The sequence below is a fragment of the Microtus oregoni genome, unplaced genomic scaffold (genome assembly GCF_018167655.1).
Source record: "Microtus oregoni isolate MIOR12 unplaced genomic scaffold, Mior012 000006F_ref0000085, whole genome shotgun sequence".
Classification (NCBI taxonomy): domain Eukaryota; kingdom Metazoa; phylum Chordata; class Mammalia; order Rodentia; family Cricetidae; genus Microtus; species Microtus oregoni.
Genome location: NW_024543065.1, coordinates 47116595 through 47137679, shown reverse-complemented (window position 1 = coordinate 47137679; position 21085 = coordinate 47116595). Strand labels below are relative to the sequence as shown.

Here is a 21085-nt window from a genome sequence, read left to right as displayed (position 1 = left end):
AGACAGCCGAGGGCGGGTCCCGGGCGCCTCACGCGGCGCCATTATCGCCGGAAGACTGCTGGGAGTTGTAGTCTCCGGAGCATGAGACAGCCTAGAAATGGGACGGAGTGGGGAGGGGAGGGGCGCTGTCCCGCACAGCATGCCGGGAAGCGGCCCGGAGCCTGTCCTCCCCATGGACGAGCCGGTGAGGCTGCGAGGTCGTAAGGGTGACGGGCGGGGATAGGAAAAGGGTTGGTGAAAAGCTTCCTTGCCAGACACTGCGGGAAGAAAGGCGGGAGACCGCGCGGGGCATCCCGGGAGCAAGGGCCGGGCCGGGCTTGGGCGCGGGGCATTGTGGGAGGTGGACGCTGCTCCGGGTTGGGTAGGTGAGTTGAGGGGGAGGGGGCGGGAAGGGTGCATAGCTTGGGGAGTGGAGAAGCACCGCTGTGTAGGATGGTCAGGCCGGGAGGGGCGGTGGTGAGACGGGCTGGGAGGATCTGGGGAGCTGAGAATCAACAAGAAGGGGCTGCGTGAGGGAGGGAAGGCTCAGCTGGACGTGGGGGGAGCATCAGGGGTGAAGAAGCCCCTCTGAGGACAAGGGGCCAAATCCAGAACAAAGACATTGAGAATAGTAGTTATTGCTGGGAAGAGGGGGCTGCAACTTAACCCAGGAGGAGAGTAAGTCTTAGGAGGAGTATGAACCACAGATGACTGTTGGTGACACTTCTGAGTTCAATTGGCCACAAGTGGGCCACACCCCTGTAGGCCCATGACAGGACTTGGGAAGGGCATCTGAAAATAAGAGCATCCCTGGGAAGCAGAAGCCACAGATCAATGTAGCAATTTAAGGCGGTCATATCTTAGGGGCAACGGCTTCATATCTGATAAATCTAGGGGAAGAGGAAGCCAGAGTTTATAAAGAATATAGCTGGAGTTTGAAATCTATGCCTAGCTATGAAGGTAGATATGAGATACAGTCAAATGTAGACTCGTGGGAAAAAGAAGTTCCAGATGAAAGTTATCACCAGGGGCAGGAGACACATCTGGGAGAAGGAGAAATCTTAGCCAGAGACTAAGATACATCTGCAAAGATGTCCACGGCTGAGCTGCGAGCACATATTTAGAACTGATTCCCTTGTACCTAGAGGTCACATTTAAGGCAACTGGGACTAGAATGGAAATTAAGTGCCAGCTGGACCAAGGGAAGGTAGATCACAAAAATGGGATGGAGATTCCTTTCTGGAAACCAAACAGTAAAACCACTTTGATCGGCCCAGAGATATATACGAGGCATCAGCAGCTGGTTAGACAGTCTGAATAGGGGAAAATGGGGTAACCCAGGTGGGGATGGGTCTGATGTCCAGTTCTTCCCACTTCCACTCAGGGCCCCAGGATGGAGCTGACAGAACCCCCACCAGGCACAGCAGTGCAGAAGGAGGAACAGGAATTGTTGGATCGAACCTTCTTCTCATGGGCTGAATTCAGCCGCTTCTTCGACAAGTGGTGCCAGCAACGGCTGGTGGTCTTCTCGGTGAAGAGCTCCACACACGTGGCACGCAGCCCCTGGGCCAGCGCGCCCCCTCTCTACAGGCTCATCCACGTGCTCAAGTACAGCTATGTGCTGCTGGTGTGCAAGGATGTGCGCATGCCCAACCAGTCCACAGCGTGGTGCGTGATCCTGAGCTGTGACCCTGCAGGGGGAGGGGAGCCAGGGGGGAGCCAGACAGCTTCCTACCCACAGATTCAGTATCAGGGAAAGAAGCCACTGGCTCTGCCAAGTACAGAGAGGCCAAGCAGAACAGATCAAGGAAGGACACTTTCTGAGACAAGGAGAGAAACTGAGCCAGGGGACAAACATACTCACTGCAAAATAACCCATGCTTTCTGTACAGGGTTTAGTAGAGGCCATGAAAGAGAGTGAAAACACAATGAAACAAGCTAAAATGAAATGGGAGAATTGCTTCCCCAAATACCAGAACCAGCCAGAGAAGTAAGAGGGCCAGGGTTTGCACTAACCAGGTTTTGCACGCCTATGAAGAGCAACCTGGGAGTCTGAACTGCAAGAAAAGCCACAAGACAGGCAGATATCTGTATTCAATGTAGAGCCAGATCCTGTGCTGGGAGCTGGGGTCATTTCAGACTAAAATCTGCCCATCTGTAACTTTTTTACTGACCAGGAGGATTGATGTTAGCAGAATAAGCATGCAGGTAGGTCCTGGCAAATGTGTGGTGCTACCAGATGATTGGTTGACAGTCCAAGAAGGCCTCTCAGGGCTGGGGATGTTCTCATTGGTATGTCTCCAGTCTTCATCAAGTGTAGGACAAGAGAAAACCATGCTTCTGGATAGCAAATGGTCAGCTGCTGAGATAGGCCTTGAGAGTTCCTTTTTGTTCCTGTTCTCTTTACTGCCTCATTCTCAGAGCTGCCTCTGCTTTATCCTGCCTGTCTTGGGTATATGAGTGGGGGAGGAGAGATAGAGAGAAAGATTGAGACTGATAGTTTGAGGCCATGGATAATAGCAGAGTGCTTAAGAACATAGGCAGTTCCTTTGGGCTGGCTGCCAGATGCCAGCTCTAGTGTGTGTGTGTGTAAGACCTTAAGAATACAGACTATGCCTTTGGACATAGACTCTTAACTGTACTGCTTATTAAAGTGAGGTACCATTAAGTGATAGATTTCACATCTCCAAACCTCAGTTTTCACATCCCTGGAATGGGGCTGTCACATGTATACCTGCTTCCCAGGACCATTGTGAGGATATATGAGTATGAATAAGAAGGTGTTTGCCCCATGCTTGGCACCCAGGGCAGCCAGTTAAGTGACAGTTGTTACCAAAGTAGGGGCATAAACGCGGGACTGGTGTCTACCTATGACTATAGTCATGGAGGAAATAACTCCACCCTCCTGGGCCTCTGCTTGCTTGTTTAGAAAATAAGGAACACAGAAGTATCTGTGACATAGGTTTCGAATAAATGAATTAATATCTGTTAATTGTTTGGGTGGACATCCCACACAGGGTAACACTCCACAGCTGTTCTTACCCAAGGTATTTCAACATTTGTTGTGGAGGTATGCTCTAGCTTGTTCCTTATTCTAGAAGCCGAGATTCAAAGGTCATGTCCAGAGCAGCATCAAGCTCATGTCCTCACACAACTGTGTCATAAAGGACAGGGCTAACCCAGTCTCTGCCTTTGCTAGCAGGACCAAATTCAGCATTTAGCAGCCATTTACTAAGGTCTTCTTGTGTGTCTGTGTTCTTTACTGGGTGTTTTCAGACCAGAGTTGACTATCTGACCTCTTGAACTACTCAGAACCTAATGAAGGAGACAAAGATAAAGGGAATGAAAGGGAGGAAAGAAAAAACACAACACAGAAAGGAAGAGAGAAATTTCAAATAGCCATATAGAGTAGCGAGCATCAAATTGAGGATGGAAATGAGAGATGGATAAAAGGAAACAAAAAGTGGTCCGCTCTACTTAAAATCTTTTTTTTTTTACATGTATTTATTTTGTGGAAAAGGGAGGAAGCATGCCACAGTCTAGGTGCAGAAGTCATAGAACAACTTGAGGGAGTCAGTTCTCTCCTAACTCCATGTGGGTACCAAGGAACCCTTCGGCTTGGCTTGACAGCCAGCACCCTTACCCACTGAGCCATCTTGTATTTGGAATATTAGGAGAGGTTCTAAAAGGGTTTCTAGAAGAGATGCCCAGTAAAAGGTCCTTGGAAAGTTTATTTATACACTTGGGCAAGTATAGTTTTTTAACATATGGTGTTTACTATCTGTAGTTACTGTGCCAGGCATTCTACAAATACCAGGAAGAGCCATTGGGCAGGGGTTGCATGGCTGTGGAGACAGACTATTGCCTTGATTTGAGCCTGATGACCTAGTGGACAGAAAGATTTGTTCCTGGGTAGAGCTCTGTAATGCAGGGGTCATTGGCCAGTTTGGGGACACTGATTTGAACTCATCATTTCTGAGCTCATGAACCTGCCCAGTTGCTCAGAGCAGGCCCTCTTGAGTACCACAATCCAGGGACAGGCCATTGCTTTAAGTCTCTAACACGGATGGTGTCAAAATCAGGACTTGGCAGGGCTGAGTCCAGGGACTGAATCTTCATTCCTGTGATACTGAGAAGTTCCGAAAGGCTATGAACAGAGTCAGTACTAATTTAGAAAAGTCTCGTTCATGTGTGTAGACAAAGGCTGCTCAAACCCAAAATAATACTAATTGCAATACTGTTTGGCCAATAGCTTAAGCATATTTCTAGCTAGCTCTTACATCTTAAATTAACCCATTCCTATTATTCCTGCGGACATTTTTCTCCTTGGGCAGCTACATGGCATCTCTCTGACTCTGCCTTCTTTCTCCCAGCATTCAGTTTAGTTTTCCCCGCCAAGCTCTATTCTACCCTGTCACAGGCCCAAAGCACCTTCTTTATTAACCAATGGTAATAAAAGGTATTTACAGCATACAGAGGGGAATCACACTTCACATATGGGCCGTGGTCTGGAGGACAGGGTTGAGAGTCAAAGGAGGAAGCTGAGTATCTGGGGAGTATTTGAGAATCACACTTTCCATAGATCCAGAGGCCTTAAGTTGCCCTCCAAATACCTCCTGCTCTCCAGCACCAATGTCATTTCCCCTAACACTTTTCCTGTAGGACTGTATTCCTTAACCCTTCCCAACATATCCCAGCCTTTAAAAACACAAAGTCTTTAAAATCTACAAGATGAAGAATGATTATGTTGGGCCAGTGAGATGGCTCAGTGAGTAAAGGTGCTTGCTTCCAAATCTGACCACCTAAGTTTGATCCCAGGGATCTAGATAGTAGAATGAAAAAAAATGACTCCCACAAGTTATCCTGAGCTGCACATCTGCCCTGACACAATTTTCTTTTATTTAAAAATGAACAAGAAGGGAACACTATTTACTTTTGGATGAGAAAAAATGTTTTTATGAAGGAGGAAAGAATATTAGGTTGGTGGCTATAGAGATGGGAAAAACAAAAAACAAAACCATGATGGTCCAGAGATGTTTTGAAAACATAACAAGCAGGGTATAGTGATGAGTGGTTTTGATGAGATAAGAAGGATGGCTGAATGTGTTGCCAGGTGTTTAGGTGGAGTTCAATGATTCATTCAGTGTACAGTTGTCTTTGATATCTGCAAATTGATCCCCAAACAGCAGAGTCCACAGGTGCTCAAATTATATAGCGTTTTTATATAAACCATGCCTATCTTCCTGTGAAATTTAAATACCTATACATGACTGCAATGCCTACTGCATGCATGTGTTTAATTGTGCTGTGCTGCTGGGGGAATATAACAAGGAAAGTATGTATATATGCATGCAGTACAGATGGTTTGCGGTTTTTCTTTTTCCAACCAACTTTGATCTAAAATTGGGAGATCTGCAGGTAGAACCAGAAGCACTATGGTTGAACCACTATGTATATTTGCTGAGCTTCTTTGGGGGCCAGATGATATTCTAGTAATGGATAAAATGGGTAATTTTTATCCAAATTTGCATTTAGAGGTGCTGGCATTATATGCCATCACTATATGCCCAGGAAAATGGCACATTTAGGCATCCATACTTTGTTATGTGAGATGCCAGGACCCCACAGAAGACATGTGTTCTCTGTCAATATGAATGCCTTTACAGAGGAAGTGGCATCCTCTGAATGGAGACCTGATCGAGGAGCAGAAACCACCCAGGATCAAAGGATCAGGCCAGATTCCAACAAATGCCAGTGACCTCGCCTTAGAAAATAAACGGGTAGATCTCGGGAATGTACCATTTTTGGTAGATCAAATGTGGCTGCGTGTTGCTTCCACCTGGTACCACTGTGGGGCCTATAGGTTTGTTTTATTTATTTATTATAATATATTTACTTAAGAATTTTCTGGTTCCAGCACTGAAGCGGGGAGAATTCAAGGCCAGCATAGGTTGCACAGCATGACTGTGTCTCAAACACCAAAATAGATTACTTTTCTAACTTTAGATTTTATTATTTTAAAAAGGGGGAAAGTCTCAAGTTATTTAGATTTTTTTTCTTTTTGATCTGCTGGCTTCTTCAGTGTGCATATAGAGAAAAGAAGTGTCTCAAAGGAACTTTTCATTATGCTGTTGATCCTGAGGCCAAACACCTGTCTCATGAGAGATTGGACACAACGGAAGACCATACTGGGGGATCTGCTACTGGCATTTACTAGATGACTAAGGAACTGTGACTTCCCTACTATATAGCAGGCTGTGTATGTTACAGGGATCATAAAACTAAGAAACTTTGGGAGCTTCTTTCAGCCCGAAACTCATGAAGTTTTATTGAAACACAACCATTCTGTTGATTTGTATATGTATTTGTGTGTGTGTGTGTGTGTGTGTATATATATATATATATATATATATATAGTATCTTTTGAAATATATCTACTATCTGACTCTTGGCAGAAAATGTTTGCCAACCACTATTCTATAGGTAAAACCCTGTCAGGGGAAAAGCACTACTCCATAGAGAAATACTGCAGAACCCTCTTTCAGGAAGATGTCAATTTACATACTATTATTATGAACATACTGATTTTTTTAAGATCCTGGGATCAAACCCAAATACTGATTTGTAATTCCTATTCTCATTCATTCTTTACAATACTAATTATAACTCCCAAAATTGATTCCATGCAAAGGGATTTGCTCCACAGTTCGAGAAACACTCATACAAAGAGGTATCTAAAAGCGTATCTATGACTGTAAAGCGTATCTATTGAATGACTGTAAAGTCTTTTAATAGTTGTCAGGGTCATGAAATGGAGCATGAGTCAGCATGTGGAAAGCCTGGGAAGATCTATAATAGTCTTCAAAGGAAGCACAGAAGATGCCCATTGTCTTTGTCTCCTGTTTTGTAACCAATTACCATAAATACAGTGGCTTAAACTTTTTTTTTTTTTGAGACAGGGTCTCATGTAGACCAGGCTACCTTTGAGCTTGCTATACAACTGAGGATGACCTTGAATTCCTGATCCTCCTGGGCTATGCTCCTGGAGGTATGGGGACAAGAATCCTCTACCCTTCCAGCTTTTGGAACCCACACAAGTGCTCTGATCCTTTCTCTGAACCTTTTACTTTCTTCTCTCCCTCATAAAGATCCTGATGATGATATCAGTCTCCTCACCACTACTACAATCTAGAATTGTCCCATTTCAAGATACTTAATCACATCTGAAAGTCCCTTGAATGTTAGGTGACATATATAGTTCTGATAACTAGGATGTGGACACTTGTGATGGGGTACCAGTTTTCTCACAAAACAAAGGGTTTCTTTCCAAATTGCAACACACATATAGGAAAACATATACACTATGCATGTTCAACATGATGACTTTGCCAAAATAAAATGCATGCATAAAAATTCTAGAACTAGACCAGGTGTCTAAAAAGGCCACTACTTTCAAGCCTAGCAGTAGTGGTGAACTTAGTCTGCGTTTATATTTAACACAGATGGGAATCCCACAATGGGCTGCTCTTCTGTTCCTGACTTTGTTGAGGTACATCCACATTGGAAATGGTAATGGTTAGTTGGTTCTTCGTGTTGTTTGGTGTCACATTTTTAAGTGTATATCAAAGCCCGTTTTCTTGACACATTGCTGTTGATCTGGGTTTCAGGTTCTGGCTGGTATACATAGTCCTGTTTACATGCCAATCATTGTCTTTTGTTGCCTAGATGCAGGCAGACATGTTGATTGGGATCTTAAGATATAGGATTCCATAGGTAGGTACTGCCCGGGTTCTTCAAAGTGTCCTTGACACATCTATGGCATGATGGGAACTGTTGTCAGTCTCAATTCTTGAAGTTTCCTGTTTTTCATTTGTTGGTTTATTTAAGAAGAGTTCTGGCTGCACTGCCCAGTCTAGTCTGGAATTCCTGGACTCAGGTGACGTTCCTACCTCTAGAAAGAGTAAAGTAGCTGGATATACAAGGTTTGAAAGCAGAACTATACAACTCATTGCTTGTGGTTTTGAAAACATGGCAAGGCAAAAGACATAATTGCAGGTAGTGATTGCCTCTGAGTACAGAGGAAAGGGAGAATTCATTAAGGCCTCATCTGGAGATGGTATTGTGAAACCAGAAGCAGATACAAGACAATCTGAAGTGTTTTTCTATGATACTATATTTCTTTACTTATTGCACGTGTGCCTGTGCATACATGTGTGTGCATAGCAGTTAGAGAAGAGTTTGCAGGAGTCTGTTCTCTCCTTCCACCATGTGGGTTCTGAGAATCCAACTCAGGTCATCAGGCCTGGTGGCAAGTGTCCTTACCCACTGAGTCATCTCTTACCAGCCCCTAAGTATTTTATTGCTAAGATTTTCTAGTGGTCATATAATAAGGTATATGGTCAGTCACTGGGCAGAGCTGGGTGTGGAGGTGTAAAACTCTTTACCAATGTGTAGTGCTTACTGTGTTGTATATGCTAGTTCAGTCTTTTTTTTGGGGGGGGGGGGGGTCTTAAGCTTGTCAATTCTTTTTCAGCCACACAAGGATCCTATTGCCAGATAGAGAAAATGAAACACAGAGACTTACACAAATTCACCCAGCTGATGTATTCTTAAGGCTCTCCACTCTTCTCTGTCCTTGAAACTTAATGAGAGGAGGAGAGGGGTGGGAGGGAGGGGGAGAAAAATAAACAGAACTGAGAATGCACAGAGGGTTGTGACAGAGGCGCTGGTGGTTCCCTCTGCAGGCCTCCCCAGCCCAGCTGCCCAGCCTTCATCACTGTCAAGCTGAGCCCTTTGCGGGATCGACTCGTGGTGTCTGAGTGCCAGCTGACCCACTCGCACCCCGCCTGCCCTCGTGAGTTCGCCTACCACTTCCGCCCGGGCCACTTGCTGGCCAATGCCTGCCTGCCTGTCCGCATCACCAACCAGATCTCCAAGCAGTTTGTGGCCCCTGCTGATGTGCGCCGCCTGCTGTCCCACTGCAAGGGCCCAGACCACGGGGTCCTGGATGCCCTCCAAGTGCTTGAGGGGCTCTTCCGCACAGATCCGGAGGCCAAGGTAGGGTCGCACAGGAGGCAGCATTGGGAGGGGAAAACCACACTGACAGATTTCATGGTTGTTCATCCATCCTCTTGCCACACATCATTCCTTCATCCGTTTATTCAGTAAGCACCTGGTAGAGTGCTTAAGGTGCAGCCACAGAACACCCGTTAGTGCAAGCTGCCCAACAACTTTCTACCCAGTGCAGACTCTCTGATTCTCTGTTACATTATATGGTAGCCCTAGACGTGCATAGCCAATGAGCACTTGAAATGCAACCAGTACCATAAGAGTCTGAGTTCATTTTAGTTGATTGAAACAGCATGTATGGCTGTTGGCTGCCTTATAGAAGTTCTAGCGACAAAAACAAAAACACCCAGATAGGATGTCAGTTGCATACTAGGAAAAAGAGAATACAGGTGAGGGAAGGGCAATCTAAATTTTTTTCAACATGGACTATGCAAACAGAAAGTACATAAATAAGTCCACTGTTTAATGAATGTTCCCAAGGATTATGCCCCTGAATTGGCCACCCAGGAAGCTGTGATATATAATGCAGTAGAGTGAAAAGTATTGTAAAACAAGCTGGGGGTGTGCAGAAAAATGGTAAGATACTGTTGACTCTCTGTTTCTTTTTGTGCTCCTGGGGATAGAACTTAAGGCCTATTACATGTCAGACAAGTTCTCTACTACTGAACAATACCCCTGCCCCTCACTGGGGAATTCTAGTCAAGTGCTCTACCATTGAGTCATGCCCCAAACCCTCACTGGGGGATTCAGGACAAGCACTCTACCTCTGGACTGCATCTCCAGCCCCAACTTTCTATACTGATAGTAATTTTATTTCTGTTATTCAGCATAGTAGCCATTGCCCTCATATGCTCTTGATCATTTAAAACTACTAACATGAAGGAGGAGCTGAGATTTTGGTTTGTTGGTTGATTGGTTTCTGTTTGTTTCATTTTTTTATTGTTGGTTGTGGGGGATACACACATGTGTCTGAGGTTAACTTTGGTTACTTTCCAACATTTTAAAAATGTATTATATTTATTTTTGTGGGGGTGGATATACAGGTGTACCCATACCACAGCTTGCATGAAGAGAGAGGTCAAAGGACAATTTGCCAGAATCAGTTTTTCCTTCTACCATTTAGGTCCTGGGGATCAAACTCTGGTGCTCAGGCTTGGTTGTGAGCACTTTGACCTGCTGAGCCACCTCCCTGGTGCCTCCACCTCTGTTTTTTGAAGCAGAGACTCTCACTGAACCTGAAGCTCATTTGACTAGGCTGGCTATCTGGCCAATAAGCTTGTCTCTGCTTTCCCTAAGCCCCCCCCCACCACGTGCTGATTTTTTTAATGTGTGTTCTAGGCATCTGAACTTGGGATCCTGTACTTAGTGGCAGGCACTTTACCAACTCCTCCATTTCCCCAGCGCAGAACTGGAGTTTTTAAGTAATTGAACTTAAATAGACATCATCACTAGTATGGCTTTTGCATCAGGTAGTGTAGAGCTGTACATGCACAGGTAAGTTTGCATATATATATATATATATATATATATATATATATATATATATATACACATATCCAGTAACAAAGCTATGAGTTCATGAGATATCAGTTGAAGTGTTTTATGTACTTGGACCTTAGTCACCAACCCCACATCTGTCTCTCCCCATCCTGTTATACTCATTCTCTTTCCTAATAACCCTCCTTGATTTTCATTATGTATATTTTCTGATTGTACATCTGAGAGAAAACACAATATTGTTCTGTTTCAGTCTGACTTACTTAATATGATCTCCAGGCCCATCTGGGTCCCTGTAATTGACATATGAGCTAATATTGTTCTTCTTTATGGCTGATTAAAACTCCATTAACGTTAGTCCCCACCCTCCCTGCATATGTGTGCATCTGCGTGCAGGAGCATGCACATGCATGTGTATACACACACCACTCAATAATGCTGTCTATTCTACACATCATTTGCATTCTTTTTTCTGGTTGTTTCTTTGTTTGAGGCAAGGGCTTATGGTAGCCCTGGCTGGCCCAGAACTGGCTGTGTATCTAAGGATGACCTTGAACTCCTGCTGGGAATGCAGTAGTATGCTATCATCCTAGCACACAAATGGTTTGTCTTGCCTTGCATGCTAAAGAATACCAAATGCCAACATCTTCCCTTCTTTCTCTGGGGCTTGGTCAGGTCCCCTGAGAAAAGTCTTCCCACCTTCTGATTGGTGGTGAAGGCCAGGCTGCCAGAATCTAGCAACCATGTGGGGAAGAGACTGGAGCTGGCAGTCAGCATGATGCATGCCAACCCTCATGGAGCTTGGAATCTCCCTCCTTCATTCTCAGGTGGGCCTGCTGTCCCCAGGGCCAGCAACCTTTTCCATTTACCATACTTACAGAATAAACCTCCAGTCACTTGGGAGAGTGACAGCCTAGAGGGAGAGAAGAAACCCAGGGTTTCCAGCAGCCTCACCTGGTCTTATGGGAATGTCCTGTGTTGCCTTGTCCTGATGGGGGATTCCACTACTGGTTTCTAGTACTTCCCACCTGCTCACTTAGGGTTCATAGTTCTTGTGGGTGGAATGACAACCCATTTTCTCACCTGATTTCCAGTTTCTAAGGTAAGTTTTGCACGTGGCATCTTTTCACTTGAGAGGTTGAGGAGAGAGTGGGGTACTCAGTCCATCCCCTTGCATAGTTTCCCTCAATTTCTTTCATTTATAAGTTCTTTTAAAAGAGTTCTATATTATAAAGTACACCAGTATTCTGAGTTCTTTATTGTCATCCCAAGACTAGATAACAGTTTTCCTTTCACTTTGCAGCAGTTTTCTAAGTAAAGGTACATTGGCTTTACATCACTATACTCAAATGTCCAAGGCCATGAACAAAGTAAAGAGATTCATTTAGTTCATAGTTCTAGAGGTTCAGGTCGAGAATCAGCAGCCATATTGCTTTGGGTCCCTGGCATGATGGTACATCATGTGGGGAGCATGTGGAAGAGCAAGCTTCTCAAGATCCTGGCAAGACAGGAAACGGAGAAGCTGCAAGGCCAGATGGGGTCACAGTCTTTCAGATACATACCCTAATGAACTAAAGACCTCTCAGAAGGCTCCAAGGAGCACAAGCCTTGTAACACATACACCATTGTGGGACACTGCTAGTACTGAATGGCATAAGCTCAGCTCCTGGCCTTTTTCTTTGTATTTCATTGACCATAGCAAGGCATGATGCTGCTTGCAAAGCACATAAAGTACAAATGCTAAGTGCCCAGGATAGAGAAAACTGCAGTCACTTGTCATGGTTTGAATGTGAAATGCCCCCTATAGGCTCATGTGCTTGAGCACATGGTCTCGGGTATGGGACACAGTTTGGGGATGTTGTAGAGCCTTAAAGAGATGGAGCATGGCTGAAGGAAGTGGGACACTGAGGGAGTATCTTCAGTCTTTATAGCTTGGTCCAACTTCCTGTTGGAGCTCTGCTTCCTAGCTGCAGTCATAGGTGACCAGCCGCTTCACACTCCTCCACACCCCAACTCCTGCCATGAAGGACTATAGCCCCTCAAACTGTAAGCCAAAATAAAATCTTCCTCACCTCAGTTGTTTCTTAGCTGGTATTTGGTCACAGTGATGAGAAAAATAACCAGTACAGTATGCAAAGGACAAAGACAACCTCCCCAAGTTTTGACAATATTTATATCCCATCAGCCATTTTGAGGGAATATAGTCAAAGCTGGCAATGTGATTTATTGCTATTGATATGTTTTGAAAGCTTCCCATACATTATGGCTGTGTTGTTTACAAGCTGTGGGAGAGTGAATGCATTATGAACAGGTAATTTAGGTTCTTGGAGCCCCAGTTTGTTCATCTGTAAATGTAGATTGATGATGATGGATATTGACGATGATGATGATGAAAACGAGATGACGACAATGATGATAGACACTATTTTATATGGTTGTCAGGTGAGGGTTAAGTGTGTGTGTCAGAGAATGAGTGAACTTTGCTTTATAGGAGATGAACAAATGTCTGTATTCACCCCCGATAGGGCATCAACAATATACCCAAGAAGCAGTTCCACCTAAGACTAGCTTCGAAAACTGGTGAGTTTATTTAGGAACATGGCAAGTTTACAAGGAGCTACACGACTGGGCGGGGGGGGGGGGGGGTCCTGTTTCCAGCAACTAGTAACAGCCTATACATCTCTGGGGAGGGACTGGTTTTCTTGAGTCATTCCCCACCATCATACTGGAGCTTTGTTGGACCCAGTCCTGTGCAGGTCTTAGATAAAGGAGTGTGTGTGTGTGTGTGTGTGTGTGTGTGTGTGTAGCTGCTAAAATCTGAAAAGAGCAATGTCATGTATTGTCTAGATGATGTAGATGACTCTCTTCCACAGCAATGAAATGGGTACAGAGAAAGAGAGAATCTGGAAAGTAAGAGGTCTTTTATACCTTAACTATTAGCTACTATCATCACACCCTCATTTTCCTCCATTCAGCACAAAGTAGAGACTGATACCACTCTGATCATATGAATGGGAAAGGTGGACTTGCATATAGGGAGGCATGAGTGGGAGTGATAAGTGCTGTGGTCTCTCTATTAGCATTTCTAGCCTCTCTCTACCCACTATCTGCACACACCTGAAATAGTGCTCCTTAAGCTTTTCCATCTCTGGAGACACACCAGTGTGCACAAAGCCAGATCCTATGAGTTTGGCCTTCTGCCCAAGCCATGTGGACTCAAATCTCTGACAGTTACTCTCTTGATGACCCAGACAAACAACTGGCCTCTCTGTGTCTCAATTTCCTCTCTGAAAGAGGGAGTGGATAATTACAGGGCATGTTTTGTGGGGTTATCAAATGGTTTGGAGGGATGTCTACTAGAGAAGCCGCTTCATGTATGACTAATGTTCCTAAACACTTCATTCACCCAGAATCATCAACTTAAGATGTATGTATCTTTGGTTTGCTGCCTGTCCCACACTCGGTATTGCACCTTATTTACACCCTTCCATGCCTAGAGCAGTACTCTGCATATTATGTTTGCTCTCTAAGTGTTTGGAAGAAAGCTAAACTTGTTTACAATATTGAGCACCACCTTTATCAAATGTCAGCACATTTGGCTCTCCCATACACGCATACACGCTGCCACTCCTAAACACCTGAACCTATCTCCTAGACACACCACTTGCTAGTGCCAAGACTTGGGCAAATCACTCCTCTGGTGCTGTTGGAGACCTTTTGGTGACTGTGAGTGTTAGTGATTCACTAGACACAGAACAAAACACAGAAAGCATCTTATACTCACAGCTAATGGTTTATTACAATGAAATGACACAGCTTAAATTGAATTGTAAACAACTCCATATGTCTGCCCTACTGAATAAAATATGTGAGTTAAACATATTTTAAGCAAATTAAAACGACACTAAAATGCTAGAGGCTGGAAGGATGGGTCAGTGGTTAAGAGCCCTGCCTGCTCTTCCAGAAGACCCAGTTTAATTTTCAGCACCCACCTGGAGACTTAAAACTGTAACTAATTCCCAGGCATCCAACACCTCTTCTGGGCTCCAAGGGTACCAGACACACACTTGCTTCACAGTCATACATGCAGAAAAACAACACACAAAATAATTTTTAAAATTAAGCAACGATGTGTGAAAATATTGTAGTAGAATTATAACTGAGTCATTAATAAACTTACTGTATTTTTTTCTTAAAATATATTGAATCTCACCAGGCATGGTGGTGCATACCTTTAATCCCAGCACACAGAAGATAGAGGGAGGAGGATCTGTGAGTTCGAGGCCAGCCTGGTTTACAGAGCAAGTTCCAGGACAGCCAGGACTGTTACACAGAGATATCTCAAAAAACTATATATATAAAATCTCATCCTTTGGGGTACTAAATGTGTGATTTTAGAATTAGGAAAGCAATGTCTTTCTTCTCTTTGAATTCTGCCAAACCTGTTATTTAGCAGATATCTGTCTTTGTGTGTGTGCATGTGTGGCTATGCATATGTGTGGAAGCATGTTGCATGTGCCTGAGCATAAGAGTGCACGTGTCCATGCAGAAGCTAGATCAGAGCATCATGTCTTCCTCTATCTCTGTCTCATTGCCTTGAGACAGGATTTCATGCTGAAGTGAAAAGTACTATTTTCAGCTAGACTGGCAGTCTCCAAGCTCTCAGTATCTGTCTTTGCTTCCCAGTGCTGGGGTTACACTTACAGCTGTGTCCAGTTTTCTATATGGGTGCTGTGGATTTGAATCAGGTCCTCATGCTCATTCTGCCCATTGAGCCATCTACTCAACCTGTCCCCAAGTTTTTAGTATATTTTATGAAGGCTGAACATGATTCAGTGTTTTTTAAATAGTCTTGCAGGATGAGGTGGGATTATAGCAGAGTGGCTGTGGAATGATCTCTGATTAAATTGGATTCAAATTCTGTTTCCACTGCTGTGTGTTATTTCTTACAGAAGCTAGCTGAAGGAGTCCAGGACTGGCCCAATAACTAAAGAAATATAGCTCAATTGGTACAGTTCCCTGGATTCCACCCCCAGCACCTAATATAAAACAAGTGTAGTGGCACATGCCTGTAATCCCACATTTTTGAAGGTAGGCAGAAAAATCCGGAGTTCAAGGTCATCCTGAACTACATAGTTTGAGACCAACCTAGGCTACATGAAACCCTATCTTGGAGTTGGGGGAGTCTGTAAACAGATACTCAGTGTGGTCATTATGAACTTGGACTCTTAGAAAGTGCATACTCCTTCTTAGTAATGATGCTGCTTGCACCAGGCAGTATACAAGACACATTGATGCAGTTCATTCCTCTAGTCACAGGACTTGCTGTTGCCATTTTAGAGATGAGATGGAGGTGACTCAGGCTGCCAGAAGCCACTCCGCCAGAAGGCAGGGGGTGTAGGACCTGGGGTGGAGCAGTCTGGTCTAGAAAGCTTTGTTTTTAACTGCTGCTCCCTCACTAGGAGGAATAAACAGTTCCTACAAGAGGAAACCAGCAGAAACAGAGGTTAAAGAGGAAACTGAGGCAGGGAGGTAAAATCAAGCCATGAGGTAGACAAGAGAACCTCAAATCACCACCATTTGATCTACCTCCATTATCTGCTACTTACCAGTGACCCTCAAATTAAAGCCATGGGGACTCCCAGGGAGACTTGTCTAAGCAAGTTCAAAGTCTCAGCTCCAGCAGATGCAGAGTGGGTCCAGGCAGTTGCTTGTCTCTTGAAGCTCCTGTTGCTGGTAGTGGTCTTAAGGCCCTTGCATAGACTGCTCTTGGGTGCAGGAAGGAATAACACTCGGCTTCCAGGAATAGCAACTAGAGCTGAAGAGTATAAAGGGTATAACAGTATCACAGATATCCTAATATTATCAGATCAGATCGGGGTGTCCTGGTCGCAAACTCAGGAGAGCTACTAGTTTACAAAAGCACTTGATTTTGATTTTATTACACTGTCACTCGCCAATCAAAAGATTCTATGCAAATGCATGAACGAATGGATTAGCATTTCTACAGAGGAAGTATGTGCCCTGGGAACTGGGCAGGACGCGCATGAGTGGACATGGACACACACACACACACACACACACACACACACACACACACACACACACTGTGCCCTGACCTCTTTCCTTGCCTCCCTACCCTTGCCCGCAGGTGAAACTGGTGTTTGTAGAGGACCAAGCAATGGTGGAAACGGTGTTCCTCCTGACATCACGCACCAGGGCACTGCTGCGGCGCTTCCCGCGCATCTTGCTGGTTGACCGGCTGCCTGGGCTGCAGGGCGCGCTGGACTTGATGGCAGTGCTGTGCGTGGACAGCGCAGGACGTGCGCGCCAGACCGCCTGTTGCGTGGCGCGCCCCGGCACGCCTAGCCTGCTGAGGTTCATGCTGGTCTCCCTGCTGCAAAGCGCTCCGGATGTCAAAGGCCGCGTGCGCTGCCTCACAGCTGGACCTGAGGTGGCTGGGCAGCTGCGTGCAGTTCGCCAGCTGTTGCCGTGTGCGCGCGTGCAGATCTGTCGAGCTCAGGGTCTGGAGACTCTCTTCAGTAAGGCACAGGAGTTAGGCGGTGCCAGCCAGGAGGATCCAGACCTATGGCCACTCCTCTGCCGCCTAGCAGATTCAAAATCCTATACAGCTTACAGTGAGGCGCTGGCTGAGCTACGTTCCCAGGCTCCAACTGCCTTCATCAGATACTTTGAGCATAACTGGGCACCCCGCCACGACATGTGGGTACGTTTTCGTGCCTACGAAGCAACCCGTGACCTGGATGCCTGTGCTTTAGTGCGTGGCCATCGAAGGCGACTTCTTCGCCGCCTCAGTCCTTCACACAGTGTGGCTCAGTGCCTTCGCGACCTAGTGGCCATGCAGTGGGCTGATGCGACTGGAGAGGCAGCCTCCGAGGGTGCTCATGGTGACAGAGTGTTGCTGGAGAGTGAGTCTAGGAATAGGGCACAGATGGAGAAAGAGAAGGTGAGGGGTACAGAGGCCAGCAACTGGAGAGGGTCTGAGCGAGAAAGTGAGAAAGGAAAGGGATTACAGTTGAGAGATGGTCAAGGAGTCTGGTTGGAGAATCAGAAGGTGAAGGGCCCTGAAGGGACAGGAGCCCAGCTGGAAAAAGAGCACTTGAGAGGGCCAGAGGTCAGAGACTGGAGGGGAACCCAGGTGGAGGATGGAAGGGTTAGGGTGCTGGGGTCCACAGACCAGAGAGGCACCCAGGCTGAGTCTGAGAAGACCAAAAGTCTTGAAGGAATTCCCTGGAGGGACATCAAATTGCAAGAGGAGACGGCACATCCAACAAAACCTCGAGATTGGAAAGGGCCTCAGTTTGACATGGAGAAGGGGCTAGACATTAGGAAGTGGGGGGATGGCCATGTGGAGAAGCTCTTAGAGTGGGTCCCTGAGAATGGGGATCAGAGGGGACCCCAGTGGGGCGGTGAGGGGCAGAAAGGATCAGAGATTGCAGAGGACAGAGGTGGGAGGTTTCGAGTCAAAAGAAGACGGGGCCTGGAGGACATCGTTGTTGTTCATCTGGAGGATGCAAGAGCTACAGACATAGCAAATGGAGAGAAAGGGGGCCCCCGAACTGTGGGTTCCAAGAATGAAGGACAGCAGATGGAATTTGGGGACTTAGGAGGGAGGCTTCCAGGGCTGGGGAATGGTGTACCATGCACCACTCCTATGCGGACTGTGTTGGAGGGTCATCCAGAATGGTCAATGACAAGGGTCGAGTCTCTGGCTGCAGGGGAGATAGTACAAGACAGAGCTGAAGAAGGCCCAGGGGAGTCAAAGAGGCTTTGCCGCCCCTGCAGAGATGAGGGGGTGGACTGTGAGCCACTAGCCAAGTTCCGAGCTGCCTGCGGACCAGAGCTGACAGACCTAGTAGCCGAGGAGCTGGCCTTCGCCAGACAGCACGGAACCCAAGGTTTTCACTGGACCGGAACTGGCTTTGCCCTTAAGGATGGCACTTCAGACTTCTTCCTGGATGGGGCCCTGACACACTGCAGCTGCTCTATCCATGCTGCCAGACGCCTGCCCTGCAGACACCTTTTTGCTGCTCGTCTCCTCACAGGGGCAGCCTTGTTTCACATGGATTTGCTCAGAGATTGCTGGGGGAGATCCCAGGAACCCTGACCCTGTGTACCCCTGCCTGCTACCCTCCACATGGAGGGCAGGAACATATTCTTTGATCCCAAAGATAACAGGGCTCATGCCCAATGGGCCATCCCAGCCCTTCTAATCACTTGAGTCATCTAAGGACCTCCTCTTGGCCCTCTTCTACATCCTATGGGATGCTGACTATGGTCTCTGAGATCCTGGAGCCACACCTGTGGAAAGTGCTAATGGCCCAGGCACATTAAAAGGACATTACTCTGGAGAAGAATGCATGAGGAGAGGTGTAGACAGGATCAGCCAAGACAGAAAACAAGAAAAGGACAGAGCTGGGACAGGGAAGGCTCAGTGGAGGTCACATAAAGAAGCCAAGGTATGGGGACACAGACAAGTAAACTGAGAGCCCTGGGGACTACAAGATTCAAACCGGAGAGGCCAGGGAGAATGAACAAGACTGAAGGAGAAGAGAAAAGATAGAAAGGGGGAGACGTCTGAGGGAAAAGGGGAAAAGAGATAGGAGGGAGGGTAAGAGATAGGACTGGGGAAGTGAGGCACTGAAGAGAGGGTGGAGGGGGAGGAGACAATTTTAAGGGAATATGACAAAGCATAGGAAGAGAAAAGATGGTAGTATGACCTGGGGACTTGGCCATTTCTCGGGGTGGGGCAGAGGAGATGGCTCTGAAGATCTAGTGGGACAAGCTAAAGACTGCCTCGGAGGGAAGGGAACTAACTGAATGGCTGTGCTTTGACATGGAATAAACAGCATTATTTTGGTCTCCAGGCTGAGTTCATGGCTTCTGGGGGGAGGGAGGGACACAGATCCAGAGGAAAAAAATGAAACGGCCCAGAGCATCCCATTGTTCTTTCTGTCAGTGAACTTCTTCTGGGATGAATGGAGGGCTCACAATTAATCCATTGCTAGGACAGCTGATGTCCCATCCCTCATCCTTCCTCTTCTAAACCACTTCACGACCATAGCAATTTCCAGACATTTGGCCATGCCCAAGTCCTCTGAGTAATTAGTTTGGGAACGGGATTTTGGCCCATTGAGTCTTCTCAAGCAGAGGCAGGACTTCTAGGAAAGATTGTCTTACTCTTTTGGTTTGGTTTTTTGTTTGTTTGTTTGTTTGTTTTGTTTTGTTTAGAAAGGTTTCTTGTCTGTGTAACAATCCTAGCTGTCCTGAGACTCCCTCTGTAGACCAGGCTGGCCTTGAACTCCCAGAAATCCACCTGCCTCTGGCTCCCAAGTGCTGGGATGAAAGGTGTGCACCACCACCACCCAGCTGTCTTACTCTTAAAATGTTCCAAGATGAGATGTGTGGTGATTCTAGGCCTACTCACCACCAATCACCTTAGGCCGGTGTGGAGATGAAGCCCATACTGAGAAGGAGCAGAGAACTGGGAGATGAAGAACATCTAATGTCAAAGAGATGGCTCATCGGGTTAAAATTTTTAAAAAAATAAAATTTAAAAAAGGTTGCTTTGCCAGGTGGTGATGGCACCTGGGAAGCAGAGGCAGGCAGATCCCTATGAGTTTGAGGTCTAGTCTACAAAGCAAGTTCTGGAACAGCCAGGACCATTACACAGAGAAATCCTGTCTCAACAAAACAAAATGAAACAAACAACAACAACAACAACAAAAAAGGTTGCCTTGCAAACCTGATAAAATGAATTTAACCTCCAGAACCCACATTGGAAGGAAAGAACTGGCTCCCAAAAGTTGTTCTCTCACCTCCACATGCATGCATTCACACACACACACACACACACACACACACAGAGAGAGAGAGAGAGAGAGAGAGAGAGAGAGAGAGAGAGAGAGAGAGAGAGAATAATCTAGAAATCTCGATTCCTGCTGGACTCTGGATCCAGGTCATAGGCTTTGTTCTGGTGTAGTGCTTCTGAAGTGAAGGGTGTTAATGATGAAGAGTAGCTTGACGCTGGGGTTCTGTGTGCACAACTAAATGGGACCTACATCAAGAGTAGGCTGCAAAACCCAGCTTGAGGTAGATTTTGCTTGGGCTTCCATGTAGACATGAAAAGTAAAACTTGTTGAGGCACAGAGTTGGATTTGGCAGGTCAGGGAGGAGCAATAATTTCAAGAAAGATGATGGTTCTGTTACTGATGCATCACAAGACAGACTTAGAATAGCAAAAAAAAAAAAAAAATTAAGGTTTAAGACCACTCTGGTTCAGACAAGGTGTCAAAGACTAACTACACCTGAATGTGGGGTGTCCAATGACAGGTTTCTTCTCTTTTGTTCTGCCCTTTGTGTGTTGGAACACACACACACACACACACACACACACACACACACACACTGCCCCTCCTGGACAAAGAAGATACCTGTTTGAAGTCCTAGTATTAAATGCTCAAATTTAGATCTTATGTGATCCATAAGTCACAATGTTGACTGGACTTGCTGTCAGTTG

The 21085-nt window shown here is 45.9% G+C and overlaps 1 protein-coding gene across 2 annotated transcripts; it reads left to right on the top strand.

Annotated features, from left to right (window-relative positions):
• The first annotated feature begins 4 nt into the window (after window positions 1–4).
• On the top strand, window positions 5–19408 carry Zswim9 (zinc finger SWIM-type containing 9). 2 transcript variants are annotated; one of them, XM_041653750.1, is made up of 4 exons: window positions 5–184; window positions 1364–1647; window positions 8724–9036; window positions 16697–19408. In XM_041653750.1, the coding sequence occupies exons 1-4, from the start codon at window positions 98–100 to the stop codon at window positions 18671–18673; spliced, it is 2661 nt and encodes an 886-aa protein (XP_041509684.1). In that variant the 5' UTR covers window positions 5–97; the 3' UTR covers window positions 18674–19408. The 2 variants fall into 2 exon arrangements, with proteins under 2 accessions (XP_041509684.1, XP_041509685.1); XM_041653751.1 differs by lacking the exon at window positions 5–184 and adding an exon at window positions 318–365.
• The last annotated feature ends 1677 nt before the right edge of the window (window positions 19409–21085 follow it).